Source organism: Pelodiscus sinensis, chromosome 1 (genome assembly GCF_049634645.1).
Source record: "Pelodiscus sinensis isolate JC-2024 chromosome 1, ASM4963464v1, whole genome shotgun sequence".
NCBI classification, from domain to species: Eukaryota; Metazoa; Chordata; order Testudines; family Trionychidae; genus Pelodiscus; species Pelodiscus sinensis.
Window position 1 is genome coordinate 119,985,626 of NC_134711.1, and position 27,780 is coordinate 120,013,405.

The 27,780-nt window shown below is 41.9% G+C and overlaps 1 protein-coding gene across 3 annotated transcripts in view; it reads left to right on the forward strand.

The window, feature by feature from the left end:
- The window catches only part of STK38L (serine/threonine kinase 38 like), a 61,471-nt gene that overhangs the window by 21,798 nt on the left and 11,893 nt on the right, over window positions 1–27,780 (forward strand). For 2 of the 3 annotated variants that reach the window (XM_075899022.1, XM_014575773.3), the window contains exons 2-9: window positions 10,528–10,672; window positions 12,538–12,589; window positions 15,058–15,180; window positions 15,564–15,647; window positions 19,169–19,292; window positions 20,049–20,203; window positions 21,118–21,220; window positions 22,078–22,139. In XM_075899022.1, coding sequence (XP_075755137.1) covers window positions 10,528–10,672; window positions 12,538–12,589; window positions 15,058–15,180; window positions 15,564–15,647; window positions 19,169–19,292; window positions 20,049–20,203; window positions 21,118–21,220; window positions 22,078–22,139 — 848 coding nt within the window. Of the gene's footprint in view, window positions 1–1,270; window positions 1,695–10,527; window positions 10,673–12,537; window positions 12,590–15,057; window positions 15,181–15,563; window positions 15,648–19,168; window positions 19,293–20,048; window positions 20,204–21,117; window positions 21,221–22,077; window positions 22,140–27,780 lie in introns of those variants that run through there. The other variant, XM_014575772.3, reaches the window with a different exon arrangement.

Here is a 27,780-nt window from a genome sequence, read left to right on the forward strand (position 1 = left end):
AAGTAATCCTCTCATTATTGTCTACTGATGTTTTGAGTTTCATTTTCTCTGCTCGTTGTTAGGCAGTACTTTAGTAAAAATGTATTCCAAAGATATTAGCGAGGGTGCTTACAGAAATATTATCAAGGAAGGAAAAGCATATGTGTTAAGCATCTGATTTGTAATACCTGACTGTATAAGTTGCTACTTAAAGGTGTAAGGAGAAATACAGTTAGAGGTTTTGATGGATGGTGCTATTGTGAAACATGAATTATGAAGGGATATAATTTTTTTTGCTTATTGATCAAGCAGTGTGTTGGAAAAGTTTTACTGATCTGCTAACTAAGCTTGTGGGTAACAGTACTTTAGCAGTTAATATTTTTCAGGTTACCAGAATAAGATTCATTTTTAATGGGTCTGATCCAATCTTATTGAAGTCAGTGGGAGTCATTCCACTGGCTTAAGTGGACATTTTATTAGGTCCTATATATTTCATTTCACTAACAAATGTGAATCCATGTTTTTCAGTATTATGGAGTCTTATTAGCTATCCCTGGCAGTTTGCAAAATATTGCTCCATAACTCGTATGTCCACATTATTCCATCAAACTGGGTTTCTTCTTACCTGCACAATAATACAACCAAGATTTTGGATTAGTGTTATTTCCAGTTCCTGGATTTTTAAGCATTTGTAGAAAGAAACATTGTTTGGTAAAGGTCAAGTTTTGGTAAATTTGATATACAGGCAGTCCCCGGGTTACATGGATCCGACTTACATCGGATCCCTACTTACAAACGGGGTGAGGCAACCCCGCACTAGCTGCCCCCCCCAGCAGACCAGGGAGACGCGAAGCTAGCACCCCCCCCCCCCCAGCAGACCAGGGAGACGCGGAGCGGCTTTTCTCAGCAGACACCTCAGCTTAAGAATAAAGGACCGAGGGAAGTGAGGTGTGGGAGAGTAAAACTGAGCTCTGGAGAAATGTTTGGCTAGAGTTTCCCCTACAATATGTACCAGTTCCGACTTACTTACAAATTCAACTTAAGAACAAACCTACAGTCCCTATCTTGTACATAACCCGGGGACTGCCTGTACTTGAAGATTTGAAATCTGTGCTTGAAACGGGGAGATGCAAAAAAGCGAGCAACACAAATAACAAGTGGCAAATAACAGTGCAAAAGAGACATCTTTCTTCAGGGTACATAATGCAGTCTTCTTTCTCTCTTTTGTCTCTAGGCTGTTCAGTCTCAGATTTAGCATTGACAGCCATTGAAGTGGTAAACTTTTAGTGCGGGGTGGGGGGGGGGGCTATGTTATGTTTTGGAAGCTGCCTTAGGTGACTGGGTTTCTGTTTCTCCTCCCTTCTCTTGCTAACATGTCACATCACCCCATACTGCTGATTCTTTGATTGTCTCACCCATTGTAACTGACCCTGCCCACTGCCTTTTGGTGTGAATCATGCAGTTATTTGTGGCTTTTGTTTGTCTCCTGCCTCTGTCTCTCTTAAAGAGAATGTAAACAATGTGGAGAAGGGAGAGCTGTTTTCATATTCCAAAGCTCTTAATTTGCCCTCTCCTTACTACTTTTATAGATCGCGCCCCCCCCCCCCTTTTTAAATATAGTGGTAGACAGCACTACTTTGTCACCTAATTTTGCTACCACTTGTTCTGCTGTTGTGTCTGTCAGTGGCTGGTCAAGCAGCTGTACAACAGTAAAGGTAATGTGGTCTTTTCTCTTCAGAAGAGCAGGCACTTCATTGTTTTATATAGTGGTGATAATTTATTTGGTGATTATTTATTTTATATAGTGGTGATAGTTTAGTCAGATAATTAATTTACTAGACACTGTGTTTTAACATTTGAATGACTATCAGCATAACTTTCTCCTCTTGACCTTTTTCCTTCTATCTCCTCTGCCTTCTTTGAAACTTTAGTTAACCTATCTGATTTCAGAAGAAAGTAGGGATCAAATGAGAAAATGTATTACACTGAGAGTGCTTCAGAACCAATGGTTTAAAGTGAGAAACTATTTCTCAATATTGTCCCTATACTCAGGTTTGAAATGTGAGTAGTATTGCTCTACTCGACTGGTTTGAGTGCAGTCTTGACAAATGACAATAGCAGAGAATTAGGCCTGTGACCTCTAGGAATCAGAAACACTAGTGCGAACTGGCTTGCATTAATGAGTCTTTATTTACCATCTAATAGAGCCATAAATGTTGTCATAGGAAGGATAGGCATTCCCTATCATCAGGTACATCAGCATATACATTTTACATATAGAATATGTAAGCATTGTATTTTTAAACCCAAAAGAGCAAAAAGGGGTTTCAAAAATTTCCCAACTAAATTGTGAGACCCAGTAATCTGAATAACAATTACAATGTGCTATACTGTAAGTATATATCTGTTAAAGTTGTATAAGGAAACTGGAAGTTTTTGTGCTCCATGCAAGAGGCTCCAATTTGTCAGTTGTTTTCTCCTAGCTACAATGTTCAGTTAGCAAATATCCCCTTGGCTTTTGGAGCAGTTAAAAACTAAACTAAAATAAAACAGTTTGCAAAAGTAGTAGTGGCTGGGAAGAATATTTGCGTTGTCTGGTTTAAATGCTATTTAATTTGATGCGTGGTAGCAAATAGTACCATCTCATGCAGTTGTGCAGAGGCTTTATCTTTTAATGGGATGGGTGATCTCAGTTTGGAGAGCTGTCCACATCAAGAAAACTACCACTACCACTCTCACCAGTTTGCCCTGTTGCTGGCATCCTTTGCAAGAGATGTTAAGGATTGAATGGGCTTGGAGACTTATGGTGTCCCCTGGATCTTGAAGTGTTTTTTGTGAGAAAGATACCATTTCCCCTGCTCGTGCTGTGCCTGTTGAGTGAACAGAAGTCTTTGGTTTTCAGTGTTTCTACTGCCTTTTTGTAAGCATAAATTCCCATTAAAAGACTGAAATAAAAAATACTCAAAACAAAACATGAGGAGCCAGAAAGATTTGATAGAAGGATCTGTGGTCATGTGGCTAGTCTCTCCAGCACGATGCATAGAATGGCCCTATCAATGTACTTTCTGAACTAGGGTTGCCAAGCCTCTGGTTTTTTGACTGAAATGCCCAATCAGATGGGCTGTTAAGAGTTCATTCGGCAGCACAACAGGGTAAGGCAGGCTCAGTACAGTTCCTGGAAGCAGCCAGCATGTTCCTGCAGCCCCTACAACTAGGAGTGATCAGGGAAGTGCCATGTATTGGCTCCACAGCTCCCATTGACTGTGCCTCTGCCTAGCAGCTGGACATCCTGGCTGCTTCCAGGAGCAGTACGAAGCTAGGATCTATAGGGAGCTTTCTTTAGCCTCACTGCGCTGTCAACCTGGAGGTGCCTGAGATAAACGCCACTCAGCTGGAGCCTGACCCCGAACATCTGTCCCAGGTTGGAACTCCTTCCTGCACCTTAACTTCTTCCCAAAGCCTGTATCCCCATCTGCACCCCAATCCCCTTCCCTAGGTCAGAACAAGCCTGCATCCCAACCCTGAGCCGCCTCCTAAATCTATTCCCTTGTCCCAGTCCTGAGCTCACTCCCATACTCCAAACTCTTGGCCCCAAACTTGGAGGCCCCCCCCCCCACTGTAAACCACTCATCTCCTGCCCCACATCAGAGTCCACACCTCTTCACACACCCCATCCTGAATCCTTCATTTCTGTTCCCATCCTGGAGCCCACACTTCCACCTGGAGATCTCACCACCAGCCCCAGCACAGCCACCCTCTGCCGCTCCAGCCAGTGCTCACCTCACTCACTGCTTCCTGCATCTCCTGCCTGCCCCCCTGAGGCTGCAGGTGAGCCTTCCTCCCTGCCCTGCTCCATGGCTGCCAACTCTCCTGGACTGGACACCATTGCAGCAAATGGCATCTGGCTCATCTGTTCTGGGAAAGTTGGCAGCCCCCTGCCTCCCACAGCTTGTCCCTGCAGGTCCTCTCCCCCAGAGCGGCCACTCCTGCTGTGGTGGGTAGTGGTGCCAGTGCTGCCTAAGGCACCAACACTGGTAGGGATGGCTCTGATGCTACCTCATCTTTCATTTTTTCTGGCTTTTCTGAATAGAATCCCATCCAAATCTCTGAAGTCTGGAGATGCAGTGCTCTGAATATGAGAGACTTAGAATATGAGACTGGCTTTTTATGCTTATTTCTCTTGTTAGGAAATGCTCCCACATTTCCAGAGGATCAGTTTCATTAGAGGGAACTCATTCTCCGGATGCTTCATTCATCCCATTTTTACTATTCTGGCTCACTGTAGCAAGTGGTTCCATCTCTCAGATGCTATGGTGCTCCAATATGCTTTGGTTTAATTAACATTTCCAAATCAGTGTAAACACTCTGAGGAATAGAATTTGAGCAGAGGACTTTGCATGGCCATTTGTGCACCAGTGATAGAAATGTAGCCGTGTTAGTCTGGGGTAGTTGAAGCAAAATGCAGGACAATGTAGCACTTTAAAGACTAACAAGATGGTTTATTAGATGATGAGCTTTCGTGGGCCAGACCCACTTCCTCAGATCAAATAGTGGAAGCAATTTGTGCACCAGAAATTGTGGTATGTGGAGACTTTCAACAATGGAACAGTGTTTTCAGGAACATTTGACTTGGGACAGACAGATTTTTAAATCGATCCATAAAACTGATTTGAAAGTGGAGTGAGGAGATAGTAACTGGTGCTTACTAAAGTTTTCCTTTCATAGTCCACTTAGAAGATTTTAGATTTAAAAGGCTGGGGGTATGTCTTAACCAATCAGTAATTTTTACATTTTCTACCAGTAAAGGTTTGTGGTGATGAGATTGTGGAAATGCCTGTAAATCAGGGGAGTCCAAACTTTTTTCAAAGAGGGCCAGATTTGATGAAGTGAACATGCGTGAGGGCCGACCATTTTGCCTGACATTCTTTGAACCATTAAAATTAAATGCAAATTAACTATTTTATGCAAAGTTTATTGCAAAGAGCATACTTTTCATTTTGTCACATGGATGACAAATCTAAACAGGTGTTAAATCACTCTGCCTTTCATATCTGAAGGCCAGATGGAAAAAAAAATCCAGGAAGCTGAAATATATGTCAGGAACATTGTAAAGTACATTACATATTATTGGTAATAAAGGTTGTCTGTCAACTTTTAAGTTCAAAAAATATGAACAGGAACATAACACCAAGTATACATGTTGTGTCCAAATATATTTATAACTGATTTAGACCAACTGACATTAACTGAGATTTTACAATGTATTCATCTCAATACATATGGATTCGTTGGGGGCCTTAAAAGCTAGATATTGCCAAATTACCTGTGGGGCCATATTAAACCGGAACACGGGCCGCAATTGGCCCGCGGGCCGGACTTTGGACATGCCTGCTGTAAATTGTTATCTTTTATATCAAGTATTCCAGAGTAATAGACCTGTTGTAAAGGACTTGAAGCCTTCTGGCTGAGAAATTCAAAAGCACTAAGTGAAATATGACTAATTGGTTAAAGTGCTGTGTTCTTTGTAGTTTCATAAATCTAATGCAAATTAGATGGCACTTCAGGAATAGAATGACTCTATTATGTAAATGGCATGATCTTGGGCGGATTAATGGCTCTTTTATGGGCATTTCCAAGAAATATGGGTGGCACCTTTTCAAAACATTTTGATGAATATAGTGAGATCAGTGAATGCAGTGTTCAGCCAAAATTCTGAGCAGGGCCTTCCTTTGATTTTCCCTTACTCCTCCTGCCCAGATCAGTTGTTTATAAAGGCCATGTTTAAATATTTTGTTTGCCTCTTCCCAACTGCGTTGGGTTGTGTGTACATGTGGAAATTTAGGGACAACTCTGCAAGGTGCTGTATACTTTCTGCAACACCTCTGTGCTCCTTCTTGGGAATCAAGGGAGTTGATTAGGATTAGGCTCTTAGCTAAAGGGATGTGGGTGTTTTTTTTTTGTTTTGTTTTTTTTATAATTAACAATGCTGGAACTGTTAGTTACTTGAATGTGCTCGCATCACAGTGTAAGCAAAATGTTCTAAACATCAGAAGAATAAATAGCAACAGAGAAGTGGCTGGGGGAGGCAATTATGATTTTGGAAGTGGACACTTGCTACAGTAATTCTACCTTTCTTTATTTTATGCTGTATTAGCACAGTAATGACAAGCTTCTGAACAGTTAAATAGATTTCTCTGAGCTCGCTAATTTACTAATCAGGAGCTATTCTGTATTTTCTTATTTTAGAACTACTTCCAATTAAAATCAGCCATTCTATTTATAGCTCAGTGCTTTACTGCTAAAATGATCTCCTTTTTCCAGGCTTAATGAAATCAAGTGATTGAGATTTGGTAGTGTCTGCATTTGTGTGTATAGGAACATGGGGAAAACAAATGAAAAGAGCACACAATTATATGCTTATTTTGGCCAACCGAGAGTACTAGACTTGCAAATGATAAATATGTGTCTGATACAACTGAAAAGTCTTTATACTTTAAATGAAGTTTAATCCATTTTGAGCCTGGGTTAGCAATACATTCAGTGCCAAGAATTCCTAAAGGAACAAAAGGCTGTTTTTGCCGTGTTGGATCATTATTGGAAACAATTAGATCACTGATATCACTCTGTGCCCCGCTAAGAGGGAGAACTAGAATTCGAAGTGTGCATATACTGAACTTCGTTAGTAAAATCACCTGGTTTGTGTTTCCCTTTCTTTGTCAATAGAGAACTGTAGTGCAGCTATTACAATATGTATTGACATGATAGAAATATGCTATACTTACATTTTATCAAGACTTCCACCTATTGACGTGGTGACTTTGAAATGGCATGAAATCAACAGAATTAATAGAAATGGCTAGAGATTTTGTAGATCTCTAGGATGGTACTACGCCCACATCTTGAATACTGTGTACAGATGTGGTCTCCTCACCTAAAAAAAAGATATTTTGACCTTGGAAAGGGTTCAGAAAAGGGCAAATAAAATGATTGGGGGTTTGGAATGGGTCCCATATGAGGAGAGGTTAAAGCGATTGAGACTCTTCAGTTTAGAAAAGAGGAGACTGAGGGGGGGTTATGATAGAGGTATATAAAATCATGAGTGGTATGGAGAGGGCGGATAAAGAAAAGTTATTTATTAGTTCCCATAATAGAAGAACTAGAGGACACCAAATGAAATTAAGGGGTAGCAGGTTAAAAACTAATAAAAGAAAGTTCTTCTTCACACAGCGTGTAGTCAACCTGTGGAACTCCTTGCCAGAGGAGGCTGTGAAGGCTAGGACTATAACAGAGTTTAAAGAGAAGCTAGATAATTTCGTGGAGGTTAGGTCCATAGAAGGCTATTAGCTAGGGGATAGAATTGGTGTCCATGGCCTCTGTTTGTCAGAGGCTGGAGAAGGATGGCAGGAGACAAATCGCTTGATCATCGTTTTCGGTCCACCCTCTCTGGGGCACCTGGTGTTGGCCAGTGTCGGTAGACAGGATACTGGGCTAGAAGGAACTTTGGTCTGACCCAGTACGACCGTTCTTATTTTCTTATCTGTTTTCATCAGTTTTTCCATCACTTCTGTATATGGGAAAACTGGGGGAGAGGCGGGGAGGAAGAGGGAGATTTTTATGGGGGGGGAAGGAAGAGGGAGATTTTTTTATTATATATAAAATCATGATCATGCCTGGTGGTTCTGGTGTAAGAGAAGGTAACCTCTTGGATTTTTGTTTCTGTGTATTCATCTATTGTTAATCTAGATTGTAATAGGTTAATTGAGCAAATAGCAGGCCTTGTGAGAAATTCTAAGGAGATAAAATACTAATAAACCCCGCAGAAATAGCTACGTAGGGTTGCCAGGTATCTAGTTTTCTCCTGGACAGTCCGGTAATTGCGTCTTCTGTCTGGTTTAAAAAAACAAACAAACTAGAAAATACCACAGGGGCGTGCAGGAACTTAAAGGTGCAGCGTCCTTTTTTTTCTCAACAATTTTGCTTGAGAAACCAATTATGGTGTCTCCCCCCCCCCCCCTTTTTTTTCTCAACCAATTTTTTTTCCCTGCCATGTTTGGGATTTTTTTTGTGAAGGTATCTGGCAACCATAGCTACAAGATCGTAAAGTCTACTATATTGCTAGTTCATCAGTATTCTTACTTGTTCTCAGAAGTGGCACGTGGGCATTGTCCAAAATGGATAAGTAAAATACTATCTGCATGCTATTGTAAAATCCCACGGCTCAATGCACAGCTGATGCATTATGACAGTGTTTCTTTGCTAGAAATGTATTAAATACATAAAATTCAATTAAAAGAAGATGAAATGCCTTCCTCGCAAGCTCCCTTAAGCTATGTCTACACTGCAGTGTTATTTCAGAATAACTAATGTTATTCCAAAATAACAGTCTGAATCTATACACAAGGGCTACGTCTACACTGGCCCCTTTTCCGGAAGGGGCATGGTAATTTTTGAGATCGTAATAGGGAAATCCACGGGGGATTTAAATATCCCCCGCGGCATTTAAATAAAAATGTCCGCCGCTTTTTTCCGGCTTTTAGAAAAGCCGGAAAAGAGCGTCTACACTGGCCAGATCCTCCGGAAAAAAGTCCTTTTCCGGAGGATCTCTTATTCCTACTTTGAAGTAGGAACTTTGAAGTAGGAATAAGAGATCCTCCGGAAAAGGGCTTTTTTCCGGAGGATCTGGCCAGTGTAGACGCTCTTTTCCGGCTTTTCTAAAAGCCGGAAAAAAGCGGCGGACATTTTTATTTAAATGCCGCCGGGGATATTTAAATCCCCCGCGGATTTCCCTATTACGATCTCAAAAAATTACCATGCCCCTTCCGGAAAAGGGGCCAATGTAGACGAGCCCAAGCAGTTATTCTGACATAATGTTGAAATAATAGCGAGCTGGAGGACTGCTTACTCCAACTCCTGCAACCCTCATTGTATGCGGAGTAAATGAAGTTGGGGAAGAGTGCTCTATCTTGAAGTAACTGCTGTGTAGATAACACCAATAGTTGAAATAAGCTATTTCAACTTAAGTTATGCAATTAATTATAGTTTAATTATAACTTGCTGTGTAGACATGCCCATACTGTGTGTGTGAAAAGTCAGACCAAGAAAAAGACATGTCTGTAGGTTTTCTATACTAAAACTTACTTCTGTTTGTGACTTTTTATCTGTTCACCAAAAAGAAGCATTATAGTATTCGAAGATCAAACATTGATCTGGATATTTGTCAGAGGGAGCTGCATCAAAATCCTTTTATGAAGCAATAGGGTAATATAAACAAACAAAAAAGGAAGTAGCTTTTCAGGAAGGAGCCATTGGCACAAAATGCTTCCTTCCCTGTCTCTTAGAGAATGGCAGTGCTTACATACTGATTTATTTCCCACCATGCTTTTACCTAGCTCCGGACTAAAACATGACTGCTAAGAGAAAAGAATGCTTCCTAACAGCTCTGCTGGCCTGGAGCTGAGAGAGCTGAGCTGGCTTTGCTCGCTTCCACGGTGGGGAGTTCTTGCTCACCCTTCTCTTGGAACTCCAACCCTAAAACCAAAATGGAATGGATTTGGGGTGTTTTTTTTTTTTTTTAACCAGCCCCCAGACTGCTTCTTAGCAACCCTGTCCTGTTCCTCAGTGATCACATCCCCTGTTCTACAGGTTATTTAAGTCACAAACCTGGAATGGCTATGTGCAGGTCTAGGGGAATTCCTTTTCAGCCTGAAAACCCCTTTACAGTGGTTTCTGAATGTGCTAAACAGTTCTGATTTACCAGATTGTCTCTAGCGCATGGAAAAGGATCTGAAGGAGATCACAAGGCAAACAACTTTTCAGGTTATCAAAAACTCCCTCGGAGCCTGATCCATTTGCAGGGGGGCAAGTTTCATGATTTATTTTTTATTATTTTTGTGATTAAGAAAAATTTCTCCATAAACTACGGAAGATATCTTTTTGAGGGGATGATTTCTAGATACAGTATTATCCAAGTATCAGTACTAAGTTCTAGTAAAAGATGTTTTTTAAAGTAAAATAGTTTACAGTGAAATTTAGCTTATCTTATCTTTGCTAGATGTTTGCTTGTTTTTCATTTTCATCATTTTTTTATGTGAAAGATTTGAAGTTTTTCAGTCTTAAAACTTTTTTTGTGCTGTCCATACATATTGCATTTAGAGAGCTACATGGATGACCTCTTTCCTCATGCTCCAGACTCATTTTATATTTATATATGGGGCAGGTGTGGGGGCAGGGTAGGGGAGGGAGCAGGGAGAGAGTTGGACTCTAGTGAGCCAGTAGTAAATCTCTTTAATGCCTGGACAAGTACATCAGAGTAGTTGCCTGTAATCAGAATGGTCCTCTCCTATGAGTCACTCCTTGTTTTGCCAGGACATGGTTTCTGTTTTTTGGTGAGTGGGTAGCACATCCTCCCCTTGCTCTTACTTTACAATATGAAGTTTATGGATTTGTTCACAAAGAAGGGAGGTGTCTTCCCCATGAATTTCACACTCTCTCTGATTTTCTGGGGGGAATAAAAAGTCTCTTTGAGTAATTGTATGTGCTCTGTTTCAGTTCATGTTACTATGGCAATGACTGCAGGGACTACAACATCCTTTCCCATGAGCAACCACACCCGGGAGAGAGTAACTGTGGCCAAACTTACATTGGAGAATTTCTACAGCAACCTAATTTTACAGCATGAAGAGAGAGAAACCAGGTACTTTGTCCCGGTTCTTTCACACCTTTAGCTTTTAATTTATATTGTTATTTTGTGGTATTTGTACAAACCAACTATGTGCTTTTAAATTCATTTAAGTCCCTGCACAAAGTATTTCTTAGAAAGCTGTATTGATTTCAGTTTCTAAGGAAATTGCTACCTATTTGAGGGTACATTCTTTTAGGGAATGTGTATCTCAGCACAAAGGCCTTGTTTGGGCTTCTATCACTGTTGCACTAGTGTTGGCTGCAATAGCTGCAGAAGCACTAGAATAGAGCCAACTAACTTGATTTTAACTTCCATATCCTCCTTCCCTAGGCCTAGGTCTACGCTGCTGTTAAATCGGAAAAAGAAACACAATTTGCAGTATTCACATTGAGTATCTTTTTCTGATTTACTTTCAAAAGAGGCTTTTCCAAGATTTGGCGCATCTACACAGCGCCAAATTTTGGAAAAAAGTGCTCTTTCGACACATCACTTAATCCTTGAAGAATGAGGTTTACAGGGATGGTGAAAGAGCGCGTCTTATTTTTCGAAAAAATTTTTCAGAAAAGTGGATGCGTTCCTTGGACGTGGTATTGCTTTTCCGGGATATCTCTGGTATCCCAGAAAAGTAATGCAGTCTAGACGTAGTCTAGTTTCCAGTTACATTGAGGTTTACAGGGATGGTGAAAGAGCGCGTCTTATTTTTCGAAAAAATTTTTCAGAAAAGTGGATGCGTTCCTTGGACGTGGTATTGCTTTTCCGGGATATCTCTGGTATCCCAGAAAAGTAATGCAGTCTAGACGTAGTCTAGTTTCCAGTTACATTGTAATCAGCGTTCCCTCTAAGCTGCAGGGTAGCACAGCTTCACAGGTGATTAATCAGCCCCACCTTGTCAGTAAGCTTCATGCAGGGAGCACAGCTTTAGAGAGAACATTATTCAGTAGCTTTACATTAGGATCAAAGTGTCAAAACACCAACTCTTTATTGTAATGAATACTTTGTTTCAATAAATGACATAAGTTTCTGTTGTTATAGAAACAATTTTTTATTGAGATTATATAACCACAGAAAAGGTTTGAGGGGCTTCTCTTTTAGTCCTTACTATATTAAATGGGCCTCTCCCAAGTGGGAGGATAGATTGTTCACCAAGGAGTCTTAGTCTAGTAGATTGTACTGTAATTCTCAAAATGAGAAAGTCTTGACTTTTAAATAAATGCTTAAAATGAAACTAGAGAACTTAAAATCGTTTCACTCGTTCAAAATCTTAGCTCAGATGTATGGTCCCATTTGCTTCAACAGGCTAATGCATGACAATAAAGTGGTGAAGATCAAAGTATCTAGAATTTGGACCTTTAAATCTCCATCCTGCAGACACTTTGCATATATAAAAATTTACTCATGTGACCCATTGGCTTCAGCAGGTCTGGTCACATGTGAGAGGCATGACTGAACATGTGTGTAAGTGTTGAGGGATTTGGGGTATTAGATGGCTCTTGGGGCAAAGGCCTTGTCATCTTTTATGTGAAATGCTATACACACATCTGGTATTATCAAAATATAATAGCTAACACTTATGGACTGGGACATATTGTCATGTATGCCTTTGTGTGGGAGTTCTTGTGACTAGAGAGTTGAGACCTGGGTTCATGATGTTCTTCTCTTTTAAAGGATAGTACAGATCCCTTGTTTTTGTACAGAATATCTTTTCCAAGAAATGAAAAAGCTCTTTAAAATGGCAGATTTCTGATATTACACTTCTGTTCTCCAATTGATGTAAATGATAAAGATGTAAGGGAAATTTTCCCTGTGATGTAAGGGAATTTTTATACTGTCTGATGGAACTTTATTAAAAATGTCTTCTCCCATGTCTACCTATGCAGACAGAAAAAGCTAGAAGTGGCTATGGATGAAGAAGGCCTGGCAGATGAAGAGGTAATGCCAACTGAGATACAAAGTCTTCAAATATATTTCATGGTGGTTGTTCAGATCTGGTGTTTGGATGAGTATATGGTTGATTGTTAAGAGTCTTATTATCCAACATGACACTGATATTTTTTTTTATTGTAAGTTTTGCTGTTGTAAACAAACTCCACATTTGAGTTTTTATAAGAGAAGCCTCATAAGCTTTTAATTTTTTCATAAAAAAGATTGCTCACACACCGTTTGGTACTCATGATCCAATAAGATAGAGGCACCTAAGAAGAACGTAACACAACCCTTGGTTTTTGGAGTATGAATTTGTTTGACGCTCAGGTGTGGAGAAGGAATGAAAAAAGGACCAGAAACACTTGGATGACATAGGCAGAAGACAAAATACATAGGGGAGCGGATTTAGGTTGTAATCCCTGATTCAGCAGGCTGTTTTAACTATGTACCTAACTTCAAGCAGGTAACTAATTCCACTATAGACCGTGGGAGTTGCATATACTCACCCGAGGGTTGAATTTGCTTCAGTGGCTTTATATTTTCATTGAACCAAACCTTGAGGTTTTTTTAAAACACTGGGTCTAGCATGCACCAGCATTAGGGCAGTAAAGGATTTATGTATCCCTGCTTCACAGCAGTGTAAGTGAGAAGAGAATCACACCCACTAGATCTTTCAACATTTTCTCTTTTAAATTGCGTTGCTGTGGCCATTCACATAATTGTTTCTTATATTGAACTTTACAATACATTGGTTACTTTACAATTACATTGGTTCTTTTATTGAAGAATACAATAGTCTGCCTCAGATGGGTCTTGTATTGGTGCATTTAAAAGCTCATCACCTAATTATCCATCTTGTTAGTCTTTAAAGTGCTGAATAGTCCTGTCTTTTGTTTCAGCAAGACCAGACTAACACGGCTACATCTCTATTACTATTCTTTAGAGAATGAGTGGAGAGCAAGTGGCCATATGATGCCATCTTGTGGCTTTAAATGATATTTAAAAATCTAGTATAAAAATGTATTACTTCAGTGCCTGATCCTGCTGGGTCTCAGTACCTTTAAAACTCCTATTAACATCACTGGAAGGTGTTGTACTAGCATCTTTCAGGATGAAGCCCTTTGACACTTTTGTATACTAAAACATATTTGCAATGACCATCAAGCTGCCTTACACAAGTAGTTTTTGGTGTAAATGAAAAATGTGGATCTCAGTTGCCCAGCAAGCTACCTAATTGTTCTCCCACAGCTGCCTTTTTCTTTTTTACCCCCATCCAATTCATAGTACCTGTGCTTTTGCTTTTCTTGACCTATCCCACCTGCCCCACTTCAAAATAGAATTGTCTTCTGAGCCAGTGGATTTTACCCAGTGGCATATGTAGATGATTGGAAGCTCTTTTGTTTCAATGTTCAAGTTTTGAAGCATCACTGGAAGCAATACTTTGAAATGTCACCAGTTAGCATCTATGTTTGTGTCTCACTTCTACCCCACCTCAAGAACTTTAATTAGGTGTATTTAGGTCATTGAGCAGTGGTATGTACTTTAAACAAAGTGTCTTCTCTCCTTCTCATGTGTAGTAGAAACCAGTAACTAAACACCCCTTCACACACTCTACCTGATTGTATTAGTCTCTCTTTATGCAAGTAGCATGCCTGCAGCTGGAATACAGGTGCAGCAAAAGCTGAGCAAGAATTTCTTGGACAATCTCTTCCTGTCTCATGGAAAAGTTTGAAAAAAATTCTGTCCTAAATCAGGATGAAAAGTTGGAATCTCAAATATTTTTGTAAACTGAAAATCCAGCCCCCACACACTCCTGTTTTGAGTCAACTGAAATATTTTGATTCATTTATTTCTAAATGTTTTGTTTCAGTGTCAACCATTTACTTTTTTTAGTATAACTAGTTTGAGATGCAAAATAGAAAACATTGTTTTGAATGGGAAAATCAGATTATTTTTTTCCCCATTTTTAAAATTCTGAAATTAACTGTCCCAGCTGCTCTCCAAAAAACATCAAAACTGATCCTTTTCCACCAAAAGTTTTGGATTTGATTAATCAACATTTTCAGACCAAAAAACATTTAATTGAAAAATTCCCCACTAACTCCCTCATTGTTTTAAAAATATTAATGTTACTAACTTTAAACATGGAGAACTGAAGGGTTTTAAAATCTTTTTTTTTTTTTTTTTGGCAGAAGCCAATATCTAACTATTACGATAAGCTCTTCCTAGGAGTTTGAACATCCATACCTGCTTATTTTGGGGTTTCTTGCACCTTCCTCCAAACATCTAGTGCAAGTTACGTCAAAGACCGACTATTGAACTAGATGGACTAGGGGATCTGATGGAGAATTACATTTCCTATGTTCTAAAACTTTCTTTTTCTAAAATATAGTTTATATATTCCTGATATTTTCAGTTATATATGTTACTTAACTTACAAGAAACTTTCTAATTATCACAATATGTTTCCATAGAAAAAACTGCGTAGGTCACAACATGCCCGCAAAGAAACAGAATTCCTGCGACTGAAGAGGACAAGGCTTGGTTTGGACGATTTTGAATCTCTGAAAGTTATAGGAAGAGGAGCATTTGGGGAGGTATGTGTCTGAAATGTTATATTTATTCTGGAAAAACAGTGTCCACATAGGAGTTATCTGGAATAGATATTTCAGAAAATGTGCGAGTATAGACAAGCCATAAGACTTTCCTGTACAAATTAGCACCATTGAGCTAAAGACCATGTAGTAATCAATTTGATTGTTAATTTTATCAAAACACTGACCATCCCAAAAAGATATTTAAAATATCTAAAGTCCAATTTGGTGTATAAGTATGTATGGTTTATGTCCTGTTTTTTCTCTTTCATGTATTCATGACTTTAAAATCAAAGAGATCTTTTAAGCACCAACCATTTTCAATCCTTCAAGATATCACAATTTTGTGAACCATATTAAAAGGATGATTATCTATTTAATTTTAGGTACGACTTGTCCAGAAGAAAGATACGGGTCATATTTATGCAATGAAGATTTTGAGAAAAGCTGATATGCTGGAAAAAGAGCAGGTTTGTGGAATGGAATGTGCCTAGGTTTATAGTAAATACCTTTTATGTTTCTGTTGCTTATGCTAGGAAATTACTGAGATTGCAAGTTCTCTGAGGCAGGGACCATCTTTTCATCCTCTGTTTGTTCAGCAGCTAGCACAGTGGGCTCCTGGTCCATGACTAGTGCTCCAGGACACTATGGTAATACCTTATTTTCTAGCCTTTATTTGTAACAATGGCATTTTGCAAAGTGTTATATTTGGACACTCCTGGGGTGATGAACAATGCCCTTTTTTTCTTCAGATTATGTAGTGCAGATAGGGCCTTCATTTTCAGTTATTATTTTGCTTTTTTCAGGAATTACCAGTGTTTATTACCACAACAATAAAAACAGATACAAATCAGTACAAAATTATTAATGTTTCTGGATAAATATCAGGGTTTATTTTGGTGGACAGAAAGAGGGGAGGAAAATATTCAGTCAATTAAAGCTTTGAATTTTGTACATCTGTGGGGTTTGCTGAAGAACTCCAAACACAACTGTCACCTCTGGGTTTAAGAAAACAATCTTTAATTCTCAAACTTTATTTTAATAAATAGTTTTCAGTTGTAGACTGAGACCTATTTGCCTATAAATATTTACATTTAATAATTGGGCTACACCGTTTTCACCACATATACTAGCTCTATCGAAGCAGGTGCAGAAATTACAGACATGGCTACAATATAGACAACCCACAATCAGTAAGGAGTGTAGATTTGCTGAATGTTACACTGCTTAGTGTGTTCTGTAGGGACAATGCATTAGAGACAAATGCAATAAAATCTACAGAATTTCAAATATGTTGTCACTGGGAGAGATCGTCATAATTTGTTTTTAAACTGTGTTTAATTGTATGCGGTATCCTCATTCTGAATAGGAGGTAGGGAGGAAAGAAATCTATTGGGACAGGCAAATAAGTTGAAGTGAATAGGCCTCTGTGGAGAGGTGACAGAATGAGGAATGGGGAGACCACTATCCTCACAGAGATATTTCTGGGCAATAGAGTTGAGGAGCAGTAGAAGAAGTTGCATTAAAGATCAGATTCTGTGGCTTGGTGAAAATAGTTCTGAAAGTTGGATTACTGTAAGATTATTTCCTTCTATTTAACATCTTGTATCTATCTGTCTGCAAGACAGAACTTCAGCTGATAGGGAGTGATTCAACTCTTCAATCATATTTCAGATTCTTTAAGAATTAGAAAATACCCAGTGGGATACAGAGCTTAGCTACATTGTCCTTAAGTTCTGTCTAGAGGATGTTGCCGAGTTACATCAGAGCTCACAGGAAATATTTATCCGACATAGTCTTTCTGGACCACACCTCTTCTCCACTGAAATACTACGCCTTAGAGTGTCACAGTTCTTCCAACTAACAGTGCTGCAGACAAAAACAGTCTGTCAAGGTGCTTTTCCACCAGTCCAGTCCAGTACTATTTTGTAGATTGTTTTCATAAAAGAGTCCCAAAACCTAGGATATTTCCCAGTGGATTTTATGAACACTTGGTTAATACTTTTCGTTAGGTTGCTAGTAAGTTGTATTCAGTTAACAAAATAGCACTATTTCATTGCAGCTCAGGCACTTGTTTTTTACCTACCTCTCTTGATGATGGAACCATTCTTCTGCCAGACAGACTGTTTCCACACGATTTAAGACAAGCTTCTACACTTGTACCAAGCTTTCACATTGATGTTCAGATAACATTTCAGCTATTTGTTGGTATCTATGAATTCACAGTTGGAAAAGTTGCATTACAGACCAAACCTTGACATGGTTTTATACTTCAATATGTGGAGCCCAGCACACATACAAAATTTGTATTGGCATCTGCAAAAATGATCTGCGGATATCTGAAAATTTGCAGTATTCTAGATATAAAATTGGATTCGCTCCTGTATCTGCAAAAATGAGCTATGGATGTCCACATAAATGTCTGTGGATGTAGATACTTGTGGATGTGAAGTGGGTATCTGCAGATTTGCAGGGCTGCATCAATAGATAAAAATCTTGCATGAAATAAAAAAAAATCCATAGCCAGTTTCAATAATTCAAAAATTCCATTTTTCCACAAGCACTGCTCAGCTGCTGAGTATTTTTCTTCAAATAGAAACACCCTTTACAAACAACAATGGATTTGGGAATGCATTGAGATGATATTTCAAATCAGGAATTTGCCATGTAGAGTTATTGTTCATTCCTACTCTCTTCAAGCCCATGCAATGTTCAGGGACCTTTTACTGGTAAAGCAAACACTCCATGCACTTTATTTACCACATGGCTATGTCTAGACTGGCAAGTTTTTCCACAAAATCATCTGCTTTTGCGGGAAAAACTTGCCAGCTGTCTACACTGGCCACTTGAATTTCCGGAAAAGCACTGGCGATCTCATGTAAAATCATCAGTGCTTTTCCGGAAAAACTATGCTGCTTCCGTTGGGCAAAAGTCTTTTTCCGAAAGACTTTTGCGCAAAAGGGCCAGTGTAGACAGCATAGTACTGTTTTCCGCAAAAAAGCCCTGATCACGAAAAAGGCAATTGGGGCTTTTTTGCGGAAAACCGTGTCTAGATTGGCCACGGACGCTTTTCCGCAAAAAGTGCTTTTGTGGAAAAGCATCCTGCCAATCTAGACGTGCTTTTGCGGAAATGCTTTTAACGGAAAAGTTTTCCATTAAAAGCATTTTTGGAAAATCATGCCAGTGTAGACTTAGTCCGTGTGTTTCCACCACTCTTATACCCTGTATTATTTTATGCTTACTGCCCTACAGAGCCCTCCTGAAGCAGGGGAGATCTCTAGAGTCGCGGTGTCCAACATGCTAGCCAGATGTGGCTCTTTGGCTGGTTGAGTGTGGCTAGTTCGCTTTAGCAGTAGTCACTGTAATGGCTGCTGCTTCAGAATAGGTTGGACACCATGGCTGTAGAGAGCTTGGACACCACGGCTGTAGAGAGCTTTCTCTCATTCTTTCTCTCCTCTCTCTCAATTCCCTCCTATGCCTTTTGTGTCAGTCTCTTAGTTCTCTTCAGCACATCAGTTAGGCACAGTTCTTAATGAGGTCTACTCTCAGGCTTGTATGCAGTGGGAGTGCAAAGGGTGCAAAAACACCTCCATAGTCCCCCAAGTAAGTACTCTGGCCAGCTGGGGAAGGCAGGAGTGGAGCACTATCCAAGCCTCCCTCTCCCATCGTCTGGCCAGCTGGGGTTGATTTCCCTGCTTACTTGGAGGACAATGAGGGTGCATTCATACCCTTGCCGTCCACATTTACCAAAAAAAAATGCACACACCCCAGAAATTCCTGCATACAGGCCTGACTCTAGAGTAATTCGTTTCAATGACCAGAGTGCTGTCTCCCCTGTTGTTGCACTTTGACAGAGGACTGTAGTTTCTTCATCAGAGATCATGAACAATGCAGTGATTGGTTCAATAACTAGAAATACAGGTTAATATTTAAGTAATAACTGTCCTTGAGATGAGTGACACTTTTTTTTTTTTGTTCTCTTTTCATGTAGGTTGCTCATATCAGAGCAGAAAGAGATATATTGGTTGAAGCAGATGGTGCTTGGGTGGTGAAGATGTTTTATAGTTTTCAGGATAAAAGAAATCTTTACTTGATCATGGAGTTCCTACCTGGAGGTAAAAAGCAAACCAGTGAATTCAGTTGCTCAGTGTTTGTTCCTTTTTTTTAAGATCGTGGGTGACAAAACTAATCTTAAATTCTTGATGATTATGGGCTTTTTACACTGTTAAATTCCAGTGTCAGTGATATAACTATTCCTGCATTTTTTTCCCCCTGGGCCTTCAAAATATTTGTAATCATAGTTGTGGTTTTGATTGAAATAATTCCTGTAATTAGATGTTCTGCTGTTCTCTATTGATGCCAATATCTATGGAAGTGGCTATTACTGAAAACAATTACTGTGTGGTATATGTTAGGTAATTAAACCAATTCCATCTCGCTATGTACCCTACTTAAAAATCCAGTTAATACTTTTCATCTGGTTCCTGCAAGGTCCAATTTTGTGAACAGGTCTTGAAGCAGAGTAACAATGGGTGTACTGAGCTAGCAGTTCCTGGATCAGTGTTTGACAAAGTGTTCTTTGGGTGCTTTGGGAAAGCTGCTAGTGGGTCTGCGCCACTTTGTTTACTTAACAGGTCCATAACAGTGGAGCCTTGCAGCTCCCATTGGCTCCAGTTTGCCATTTCCAGCCAAGGAAGCTCATTTAAGTAAACAAAGCAGCATAGGCCCATTGGTGGTTTCCCCAAAGTGGGGGCACGAAACAAAGTCGTCAGTTGCAAGGTTCTAATAGAATCTACTGACATTTCCAGTACAACTGTGCTTGGTAATTAAAATGCACTCATCTTTCTAATGTGTTTTTTCTCTGTGGTTAGGTGACATGATGACCTTACTTATGAAGAAAGACACTTTAACAGAAGAGGAAACACAGTTTTACATTTCTGAAACTGTGCTGGCCATAGATGCCATTCATCAACTGGGATTTATCCATAGAGATATTAAACCAGATAACCTCTTGCTAGATGCCAAGGCATGTAATTTGTTTGTAAACTGTTCACATTTTAAACTTCTACAGCGTGATGTCAATTTCCCTACACTAGTGTTAATCCGAAGTAACACCATTGAAACTAACAGCATTAGGCCAGGGTTTAAACTAGTGGAAGTGAAGTCAGAATCTGCTACCTACGTTTTATCATTTAGAACATCTGCATAATTAGCATAGTAAAAGTAGTACTACATTGTTTTACTTTACTGAAAGTGTTTTCAATGTGCATCTTCTTAGAAGCTGGAAAAGACACATCCACAATGTCCATATACTTGCAGACTGTAGCCTTAAGCTGCACATACCTCAGCTGTTGCTTTTATTTTACAAAAAACATAAAGTGCAAAACACATAGCCAGTGCTAATAAGTGTTCAGTTTTTCTTTAAAATGAACATTGTAGAAGATGATGCAGTTATCTCATTTGGCTTTTTATCTGTTAACTGATCAGAAGACCAGTCTATTGGCTAGAAGAAAATTTTGAGAGCCAAGAAACTAAACTAAACTATCCCTAAAGTGAGTTTGTTGATCACTACATATCTTTCTAAATCTAGCTATAAAACTGATAAAAATATTATTTTTAAAAGTATATTTTCATCCTAGTTGAGACTTCCTAGTAAACAGTACTGTACTTTTCCATTTTCCCCCCTCTGACTCTAAGAATCAAATAAACAAAATTCTTTGGAATAAATTAGCATAGTTCATTCATTACAAAGCGGAGGCAAGAAAAAAAAATCATGTTTTCTTGATGTATAAAGATTTAGTTATGATGCCCTCTAGAATTAATCCTGCATAATTCTGTAGTTTACTCATTTCTGAAGGGAGCAGGTAATGTTGTTAAATTGTGTGCTCCCTCTAAGGCTCAACTTTCTCAATGAAGTTTTTATCTTCTCTGATTCTGTAGGGTCATGTGAAGCTATCTGATTTTGGACTATGTACTGGTTTAAAGAAAGCTCATCGAACTGAATTCTATAGGAACCTTACGCACAATCCACCAAGTGACTTTTGTAAGTATTCTAGTCAAACTATTCAACGACTTTTGGACTGAAGCCATTCCACACTGTAATCTTAAATCTGTTAGGATTCAGGGACTAAGCAAGACTGGGTTGGGTTGAGTTGTGTTTTGAATTGGAGAACAGTCCACAGAACAGCTAAGAATTACAGGAAGGAGATGGTGTTGGTGATTCTGTAGGTGGCACTTTTTTGAATTGAACTCATTCCCCCTAATGTTAAAGGACCTTTTTCTGTGCTGCTGGAAATAGTCTTTCAGCTAGAATGTCCTCATCACTTGGAATAAGTAATGCTCTCATGCCACTTTTTCATAATTGTAAGGGTGTCAACCTGTTTATCATGGTTACATTTCAGTGGTAGATAATTATATGCTACTGATCTAAATTCTCTCTGTGCTTTAATTCAAATGCCTTATTTTTCACTTCTAACTTTATTCTGCAAGTGTGTGTGTGTGTGTGTGTGTGTGTGTGTGTTTTTTTTACACACACACACACACACACACACACACACACACACACACACACACACACACAACCAGGCCCATCATAAAGGTGTTGAACTTTGGTTAGTTAACAGTGATTTAAGGATTTCTCAGTGGATCATTATCATTAACATCATTATTGTTACTGTTGCATTCTTCATCCTGGCAACTTAGAATTGTTTTACATTTCCTTTTCCTAGTCCAATTCGTGTCCCCCCCCCCCACCTCAAAAAAACCCTGTTTATATAGCATTTCAGAGGTACAAAAAGATTATTTTGTAAATTGACATTATCAATCAGGCTGATTTTTCTTTCTTTCTTGTACTCTTTCACAAATCTATATAGTGTCTAATAACTCTATTTTGTAAATAAGCATTTCAGAATATGAACTCAAAAAGAAAAGCAGAAACATGGAAGAAGAACAGGCGTCAGCTGGTGAGTCACTTTTTATAGTGGAACATATTTAATATTTGTAGAAACAAATGTGAGACAGATCTTAAAAATTCACAGTTTTTAAAATGTTCAAGTTACTGACAAAGTCCTCAAAGGCCATGCTCACATGAATGTACTTAGCTTTAAGTGTGAGAACTCCCACTGTAGTCAAGGGGCAGTGTGATTTAGTAGTGAAGACAACAAATGCAGTCACAATACCTGGGGGCAGATCTTCAGGTGGTATCAATGTGCATAGCATGAAGCCATGGAGACCCACCGCTTGTAGCACGTGTTCTTCGAGTGATAGCTCATATCCATTCCATATTGGGGGGGGGTGTTGCAGCGTGCACTCATGGTGGGAAATTTTTCCCCTAACAGTACCTGTCAAGTCATCAGGGGAGCCCCCTGGAATGGTGCCCCTATACCAGCCAATGCATACCCCTGCTGGGCAACCATTCCCTCAATTTCTTCTTACTGCCTGTGACGGTTGTTGGAACATGCTTCTGCTCTTGCTTAGCAAGTGCCCTTTTGCAGTTACTCAGCATTAAATTTCTGTGTTCTAATATCATAGTTATGGTTCTTATCAGTTTTTCTTTAAGTAGTTGTTAAGTGGTGTTTCCTGAGTTAAGAACTCACCGTGGTTCCTGCTCCATGCACCTGGCATGTGTGGTGGGGAATGCTCTGGTTGCAAGGCTTCAAGCCCTGTGACAAGTGCTAGAGGCCTATGCCCTGTGGCGATCCGCACTCTGCCCGCCTTAAGTGCCTGGGCAAGGCCCATTTGTCCGAGGCCTGTAAAATCTGTAAGGCGTTAAAGCCGCGCATGAGGTGGGAGAGAGTCACGCCTCAAGATCATCCTAATGGAGGTGGCTTTGTGGCCTGCATGGCGTCCAACCCAGCACCGGTGACCCACAGCGCACCAGCCTCGGTGCAGGAGGCATCAAGCTATTTGCGTGCCTCACTGACACCATGCAGACCCTGGCACTGCTCCGAGTCCCCGGTGCCTCAGAAAAAAGGAAGGCCTAGCAAGGGCAGGTCACCTCCATGGCATGTGCCCACAAGTGGGACATGTTGCATCTTCAGGCGCCGAGCCTGGACCATCGCGGTCAGACAAATGACTCAGTCTGCACTGGGACACCAGTCCCTTGGGGGACTTCCCAGAGCCTTTGACTCCGGAGGCCTTCGAGGCTGCTGGGGCTTAAACTGTCCCCCTCTCCTACTTTGGCACCAGCCTCAGGCAAGGATTGGGACTCCAGTCGGCACCAATTGGAGGCTAAGGCACCCAGCGCCCCAGCACCAGAACCAAGGAAACAGTGACACTGCGCCAACTGCAGCAACCTCAACCCTGGCCTCCGCACCGGACCCAGCACCAGGACAAGCGGCAGTGAATGCAGCACCGGCCGCCATGACCTCTGGCCTGCCCAGAGCTCACCAGGCCCGGGGCCAGCCATGCCTCTTTCTTCTCCCCCTCGTCTGCACTGGGGCAAGCCAGAACTGATGACCCGAAAGCAGGGTCACCAGCTGCGGCTGCCTCCTCTCCACCCTGGTCAGCTTTGGAGTATTCAACCGACTCTGAAGCGGAGTCCATGTGGTCATCAAGGGGATCCAGATCCCGGTCTTGGCACCGGTCCTACTCCCGTCACCGATCACGGCACCTGCAGTACCTTTGCCCATCAGCAACAGCACCAGTGGGCACAGCTGGTCCCGTACTGGGGATGTAGCTGTCATGGTCTCTACTGGCACCAGCTCCATCTCAGTGGCCGATTTGGACCCCATGAACCTACTGTCAGAGCGATGGTGTGGGTCCTTCTAGACTGTAGCTGGTCTTCTCTGGGTCCAAAGCACCTCCTTTGTCACCCCACTGACTCGGTCTCCTATGTCGGAGCAGTTGCTCCCGCCAGGGCAGATCTCCCCACGTCCTTCAGAGACCAAGGGCCCCGTAGTTCAGCCTCTCAAGCCCCCTCGCAGGCCACAGTCCTTGTGGAGACAGGCCTGAAGGGGTCCTCATCTTCCTCTCCAGATGAGGCTCTGGGCAACCCTCTCCCCTCTGTGCCCTCAATGGATTTGAGGGCAAACCAGGACCTCCTCCTGGGGGTCCAGGCTGAGAGGGTGTCAGAGGACTCTGACATCCTATAGTCTGACATCCCTACCAGAGTGGCCCTCCCCATCAATAAAACAGTGGCCAACATCTCCAAGTCCCTCTGGCAAACCCTGGCCTCTATTCCACCAATGGAAAAGAAGGCTGAGCGGCAGTATTTCATTTCCCAGGAGGGGAGCGAATATCTTTTCTCTCATCCACGTCCGGGGTTGCTGGTTGTCCAGGCAGTGAAGGAGAGGGAGAGGGAGAGGCAGGGTACCACCCCTAAGAACAGGGTGCCAGAAAGATGGACCTGTAAGGAAGGAAGGCAGGCCTGTGCATCCGGAGGCCTCCAATTTCACATATCGAACCAGCAGGTTCTGCTGTTCCGCTACACCTACAACACTTGGGCCCCATGGACAAGTTTACCTGACTGCTCTCCAGACATTCTCGGCCCGCGTTTAGAGCCCTCTCGGAAGAAGGCAGAGCGATTTCTAAGGTTGTGCTCCAGGCTGCCCTCAATGCAGCTGCACACGCCGTGGCTAGGGGATTGGTGTCACACCACAACTCCTGGCTGCAAAGGTCCAGGGTGTCTTCGGAGCTCCAAAATACGATTCAGGACCTCTCCTGTGAGGGCTCATCTCTGTTCTCTGAGCAGACAGACCAACGTCTGCACAGTCTCAAGGACACCCAGGCCATGTTCAAGTCCTTGGGTATCCACACCCCAACTACCCAATGGCAATCCTTCTCAGGCATGAATGCCCCCAGGCCTTACCAGCAGGGAGTACACCCTGACTTCTCTCATCACCTCAGCAGGAATGGTAATGGGAGGAACGGCAGGTGCCATCCCCGACCGGCCCAGAATCAGGGACAGGGCCTGCCTAGCAAGTCCTCGGGGCCCCATCCAGAGTTTTTTTTCAGGGTAGGCCTGAGGACAGCTTACCAGACTTACCCTTCCCTTTCTGGGATCGCCTATTCCCTTTCTGCCGACTGCTGGGTCCTAGAAATGGTGGCAGAGGCTATATCAGCCCTTATCATCTTGCTCCTCCTTCCCATCCCTCTACCCCATCCCTCCCCAGGTCCCGCTTCCTAGTGTTCAGGTCGGCTGTTTGGGACATGCAGACGTTCCTGATAACCACGACCAGAACTTCATGCGGCTTCTGGGTCTAATGGCTGCATGCACATACATCACCCAACACATCAGGCTCTGCATGCACCAACTGCAGATGTGGCTGGTGCGGACTCACAACCCATCCTTTCATCCATGGGACAGAGTGCTGACTGTTCCCTCCGAGGTCCTTTGCTCCCTGGTTTGGTGGACCTGGGAGGAGCAGGTCTGCACCGGAGTACCATTCTCCAGGCCTCTTCCAACCCTCCAGCTAGCGACGGCTGCATCAGACATAGGCTGAGGAGCCCACCTCTGAGACATACGGACACAAGATATGTGGACTAGGGACGATCTCTCCCTGCACATCAATGTCAGGGAGTTACGGGTGGTCCACCTTGCCTGCGTGGCTTTCCTCCCTCACTCAGGGGCAAGTCAGTACTCATCCTGTCCGACAATACACCAGCAGTCACAGACATCAACAGGCAGGGCAGGGCCCATTCCAATCACCTGTGTTGACAAGCCTTTCACCTGCGGGATCTCTGCATCGGGGCAGACGTTCACCCACTGGCCTCCTGCTTCCTGGGCTCCCAGAACAATCTGGTGAAACAGCTGAGCAGATCCTTCTCCAGACACAAGTGGACATGGCCCGCTGGATCTTCCACAAGTGGGGCTTTCCCCTTCTGGACCTGTTTGCCACATGACAAAACAGGAAGTGCCCAAGGTTCTGCTCCCACATGGGGCCAGGACTTTCAGGGAGATGCACTGGTCACCTCCTGGCCAGTGGTCTGCTCTACGCATTCCTGTTGTTTCCACTAGTCCACAGGGTGCTCCTGCAGGTGCGGGAATTTGGGGCGTTGCTGATCCTCATTTCCCCAGCATGGCTCAGGCAGCACTGATTCTCGACCCGCCTGACCCTGTCATGCGAGAGGCCGATAGCTCTCCCGCTGGTCCTGGACCTGATTACACAGGACTGCGGCAGGCTTCGACACCCGGACCTGTGCTCCCCGCACCTCAGGGCATGGAAGCTTCGTGGCTGACAGCAGCAGAGCTTCAGTGCTCAGCTTGTGTTCAGAAGATACTGTTGGGTAGTAGGAAATCCTCCACTAGGGTTACATATCACTACACGCTGACACATCAGGCAAGGGAGGATGCTACCCTGGGTAGGGCTGTCCTCCATTCAGTGGAAGGTAGAACTCCGACCTCGCCTCCTTGGGTTTCTGCTTTGGAGTCACCTACGTGGAATGGACATGAGCAATCACTCGAACAAACAGTTACTTACCTTGTAACTGTTGCTCTTCGAGATGTGTTGCTCATGTCCATTTCAAATCCTGCCCACCTTCCCTTCTTCCGAGTGATCCAGTAAGAAGTAACCAAGGAGGTGTAGGGCCAGCAGGGGTATATATTGGCTAGTATAGTGGCACTACTCCAGGGGGTTCCCCTGCTGGATCGATGGGTACTGCTGGGGGAAACATTTCTGACATGTGCACGCTGCGCACACACACACCTACATGGAATGGATATGAGCAATGCATCTTGAAGAACAACAGTTATGAGGTAAGTAACTGTTGTTTCTTGGCTCTGTCCAGGACCTTCTGTCAAGTCAATTCACTTCTTTGGGCTTTTGTTTCCCCTCCAACCTTCTAACCATTTAAACTGCAAACTCTTTATGGCTGGGATTGCCTCTTACTATATTACCTAGCACAGAAGGCCCCTCCTTCGTCAGTTGGGTCTTCTGAGGGCTATTATAATACACAGAATTAATGCTAACAGCAAGTGTTTGTGTGATCAGGGCATAAGTGAGGAAATTCAAAAAGAGTACAACCGTGTAATTCAACCACGTTGTACAACTGATTGTTTGCTTTGCAAGTCACAAACTAGAATATATTAAACCAGCAAAAAATAATAAAAACATGTCTGTCTTGTATTTGAAAAGATTTATAAAGAGGAAAAAATGATAACAAACACAGCATGTGTGCTGTACTGCCAAGCAAACGTTGCTTTCTGATTTTTAACTTCGGCATTTCTTGATGAAATTTACCTTCCTTGTTGAGCTGGTTTAAAATATCAGAATCTTTTGTTTTTCGAAACCTCTTTTTACTTGTTTATTTTATAATCTTTAAATTGTGTCATCACTGCACAGTTAACTTGGATGATTGGCAGTAGGGTGTGAGCTGCTAGGTGGGATTGAGTGTGAGCAGCCAAATTGTAAAGCCACTTGAGTGTGACTAGATTGTATCAATTCTGGCACTGCACTCATTTTTGTGAGGTACTAGCACTTCTGAGATATCATCCCATGGTTACCAGAGGCATGTAAATTAGATTACCCGACATAGTCAATGAAGCCGGGATTTAAATATCCCCGGCTTCATTAAAATAAAAATGGCTGCCGCACTGTGACGGCTCAGTTGGTTGACGGCACAGTGCGGCAGTCAAGACGCGGATTGGTCGACAGGGAACACCTT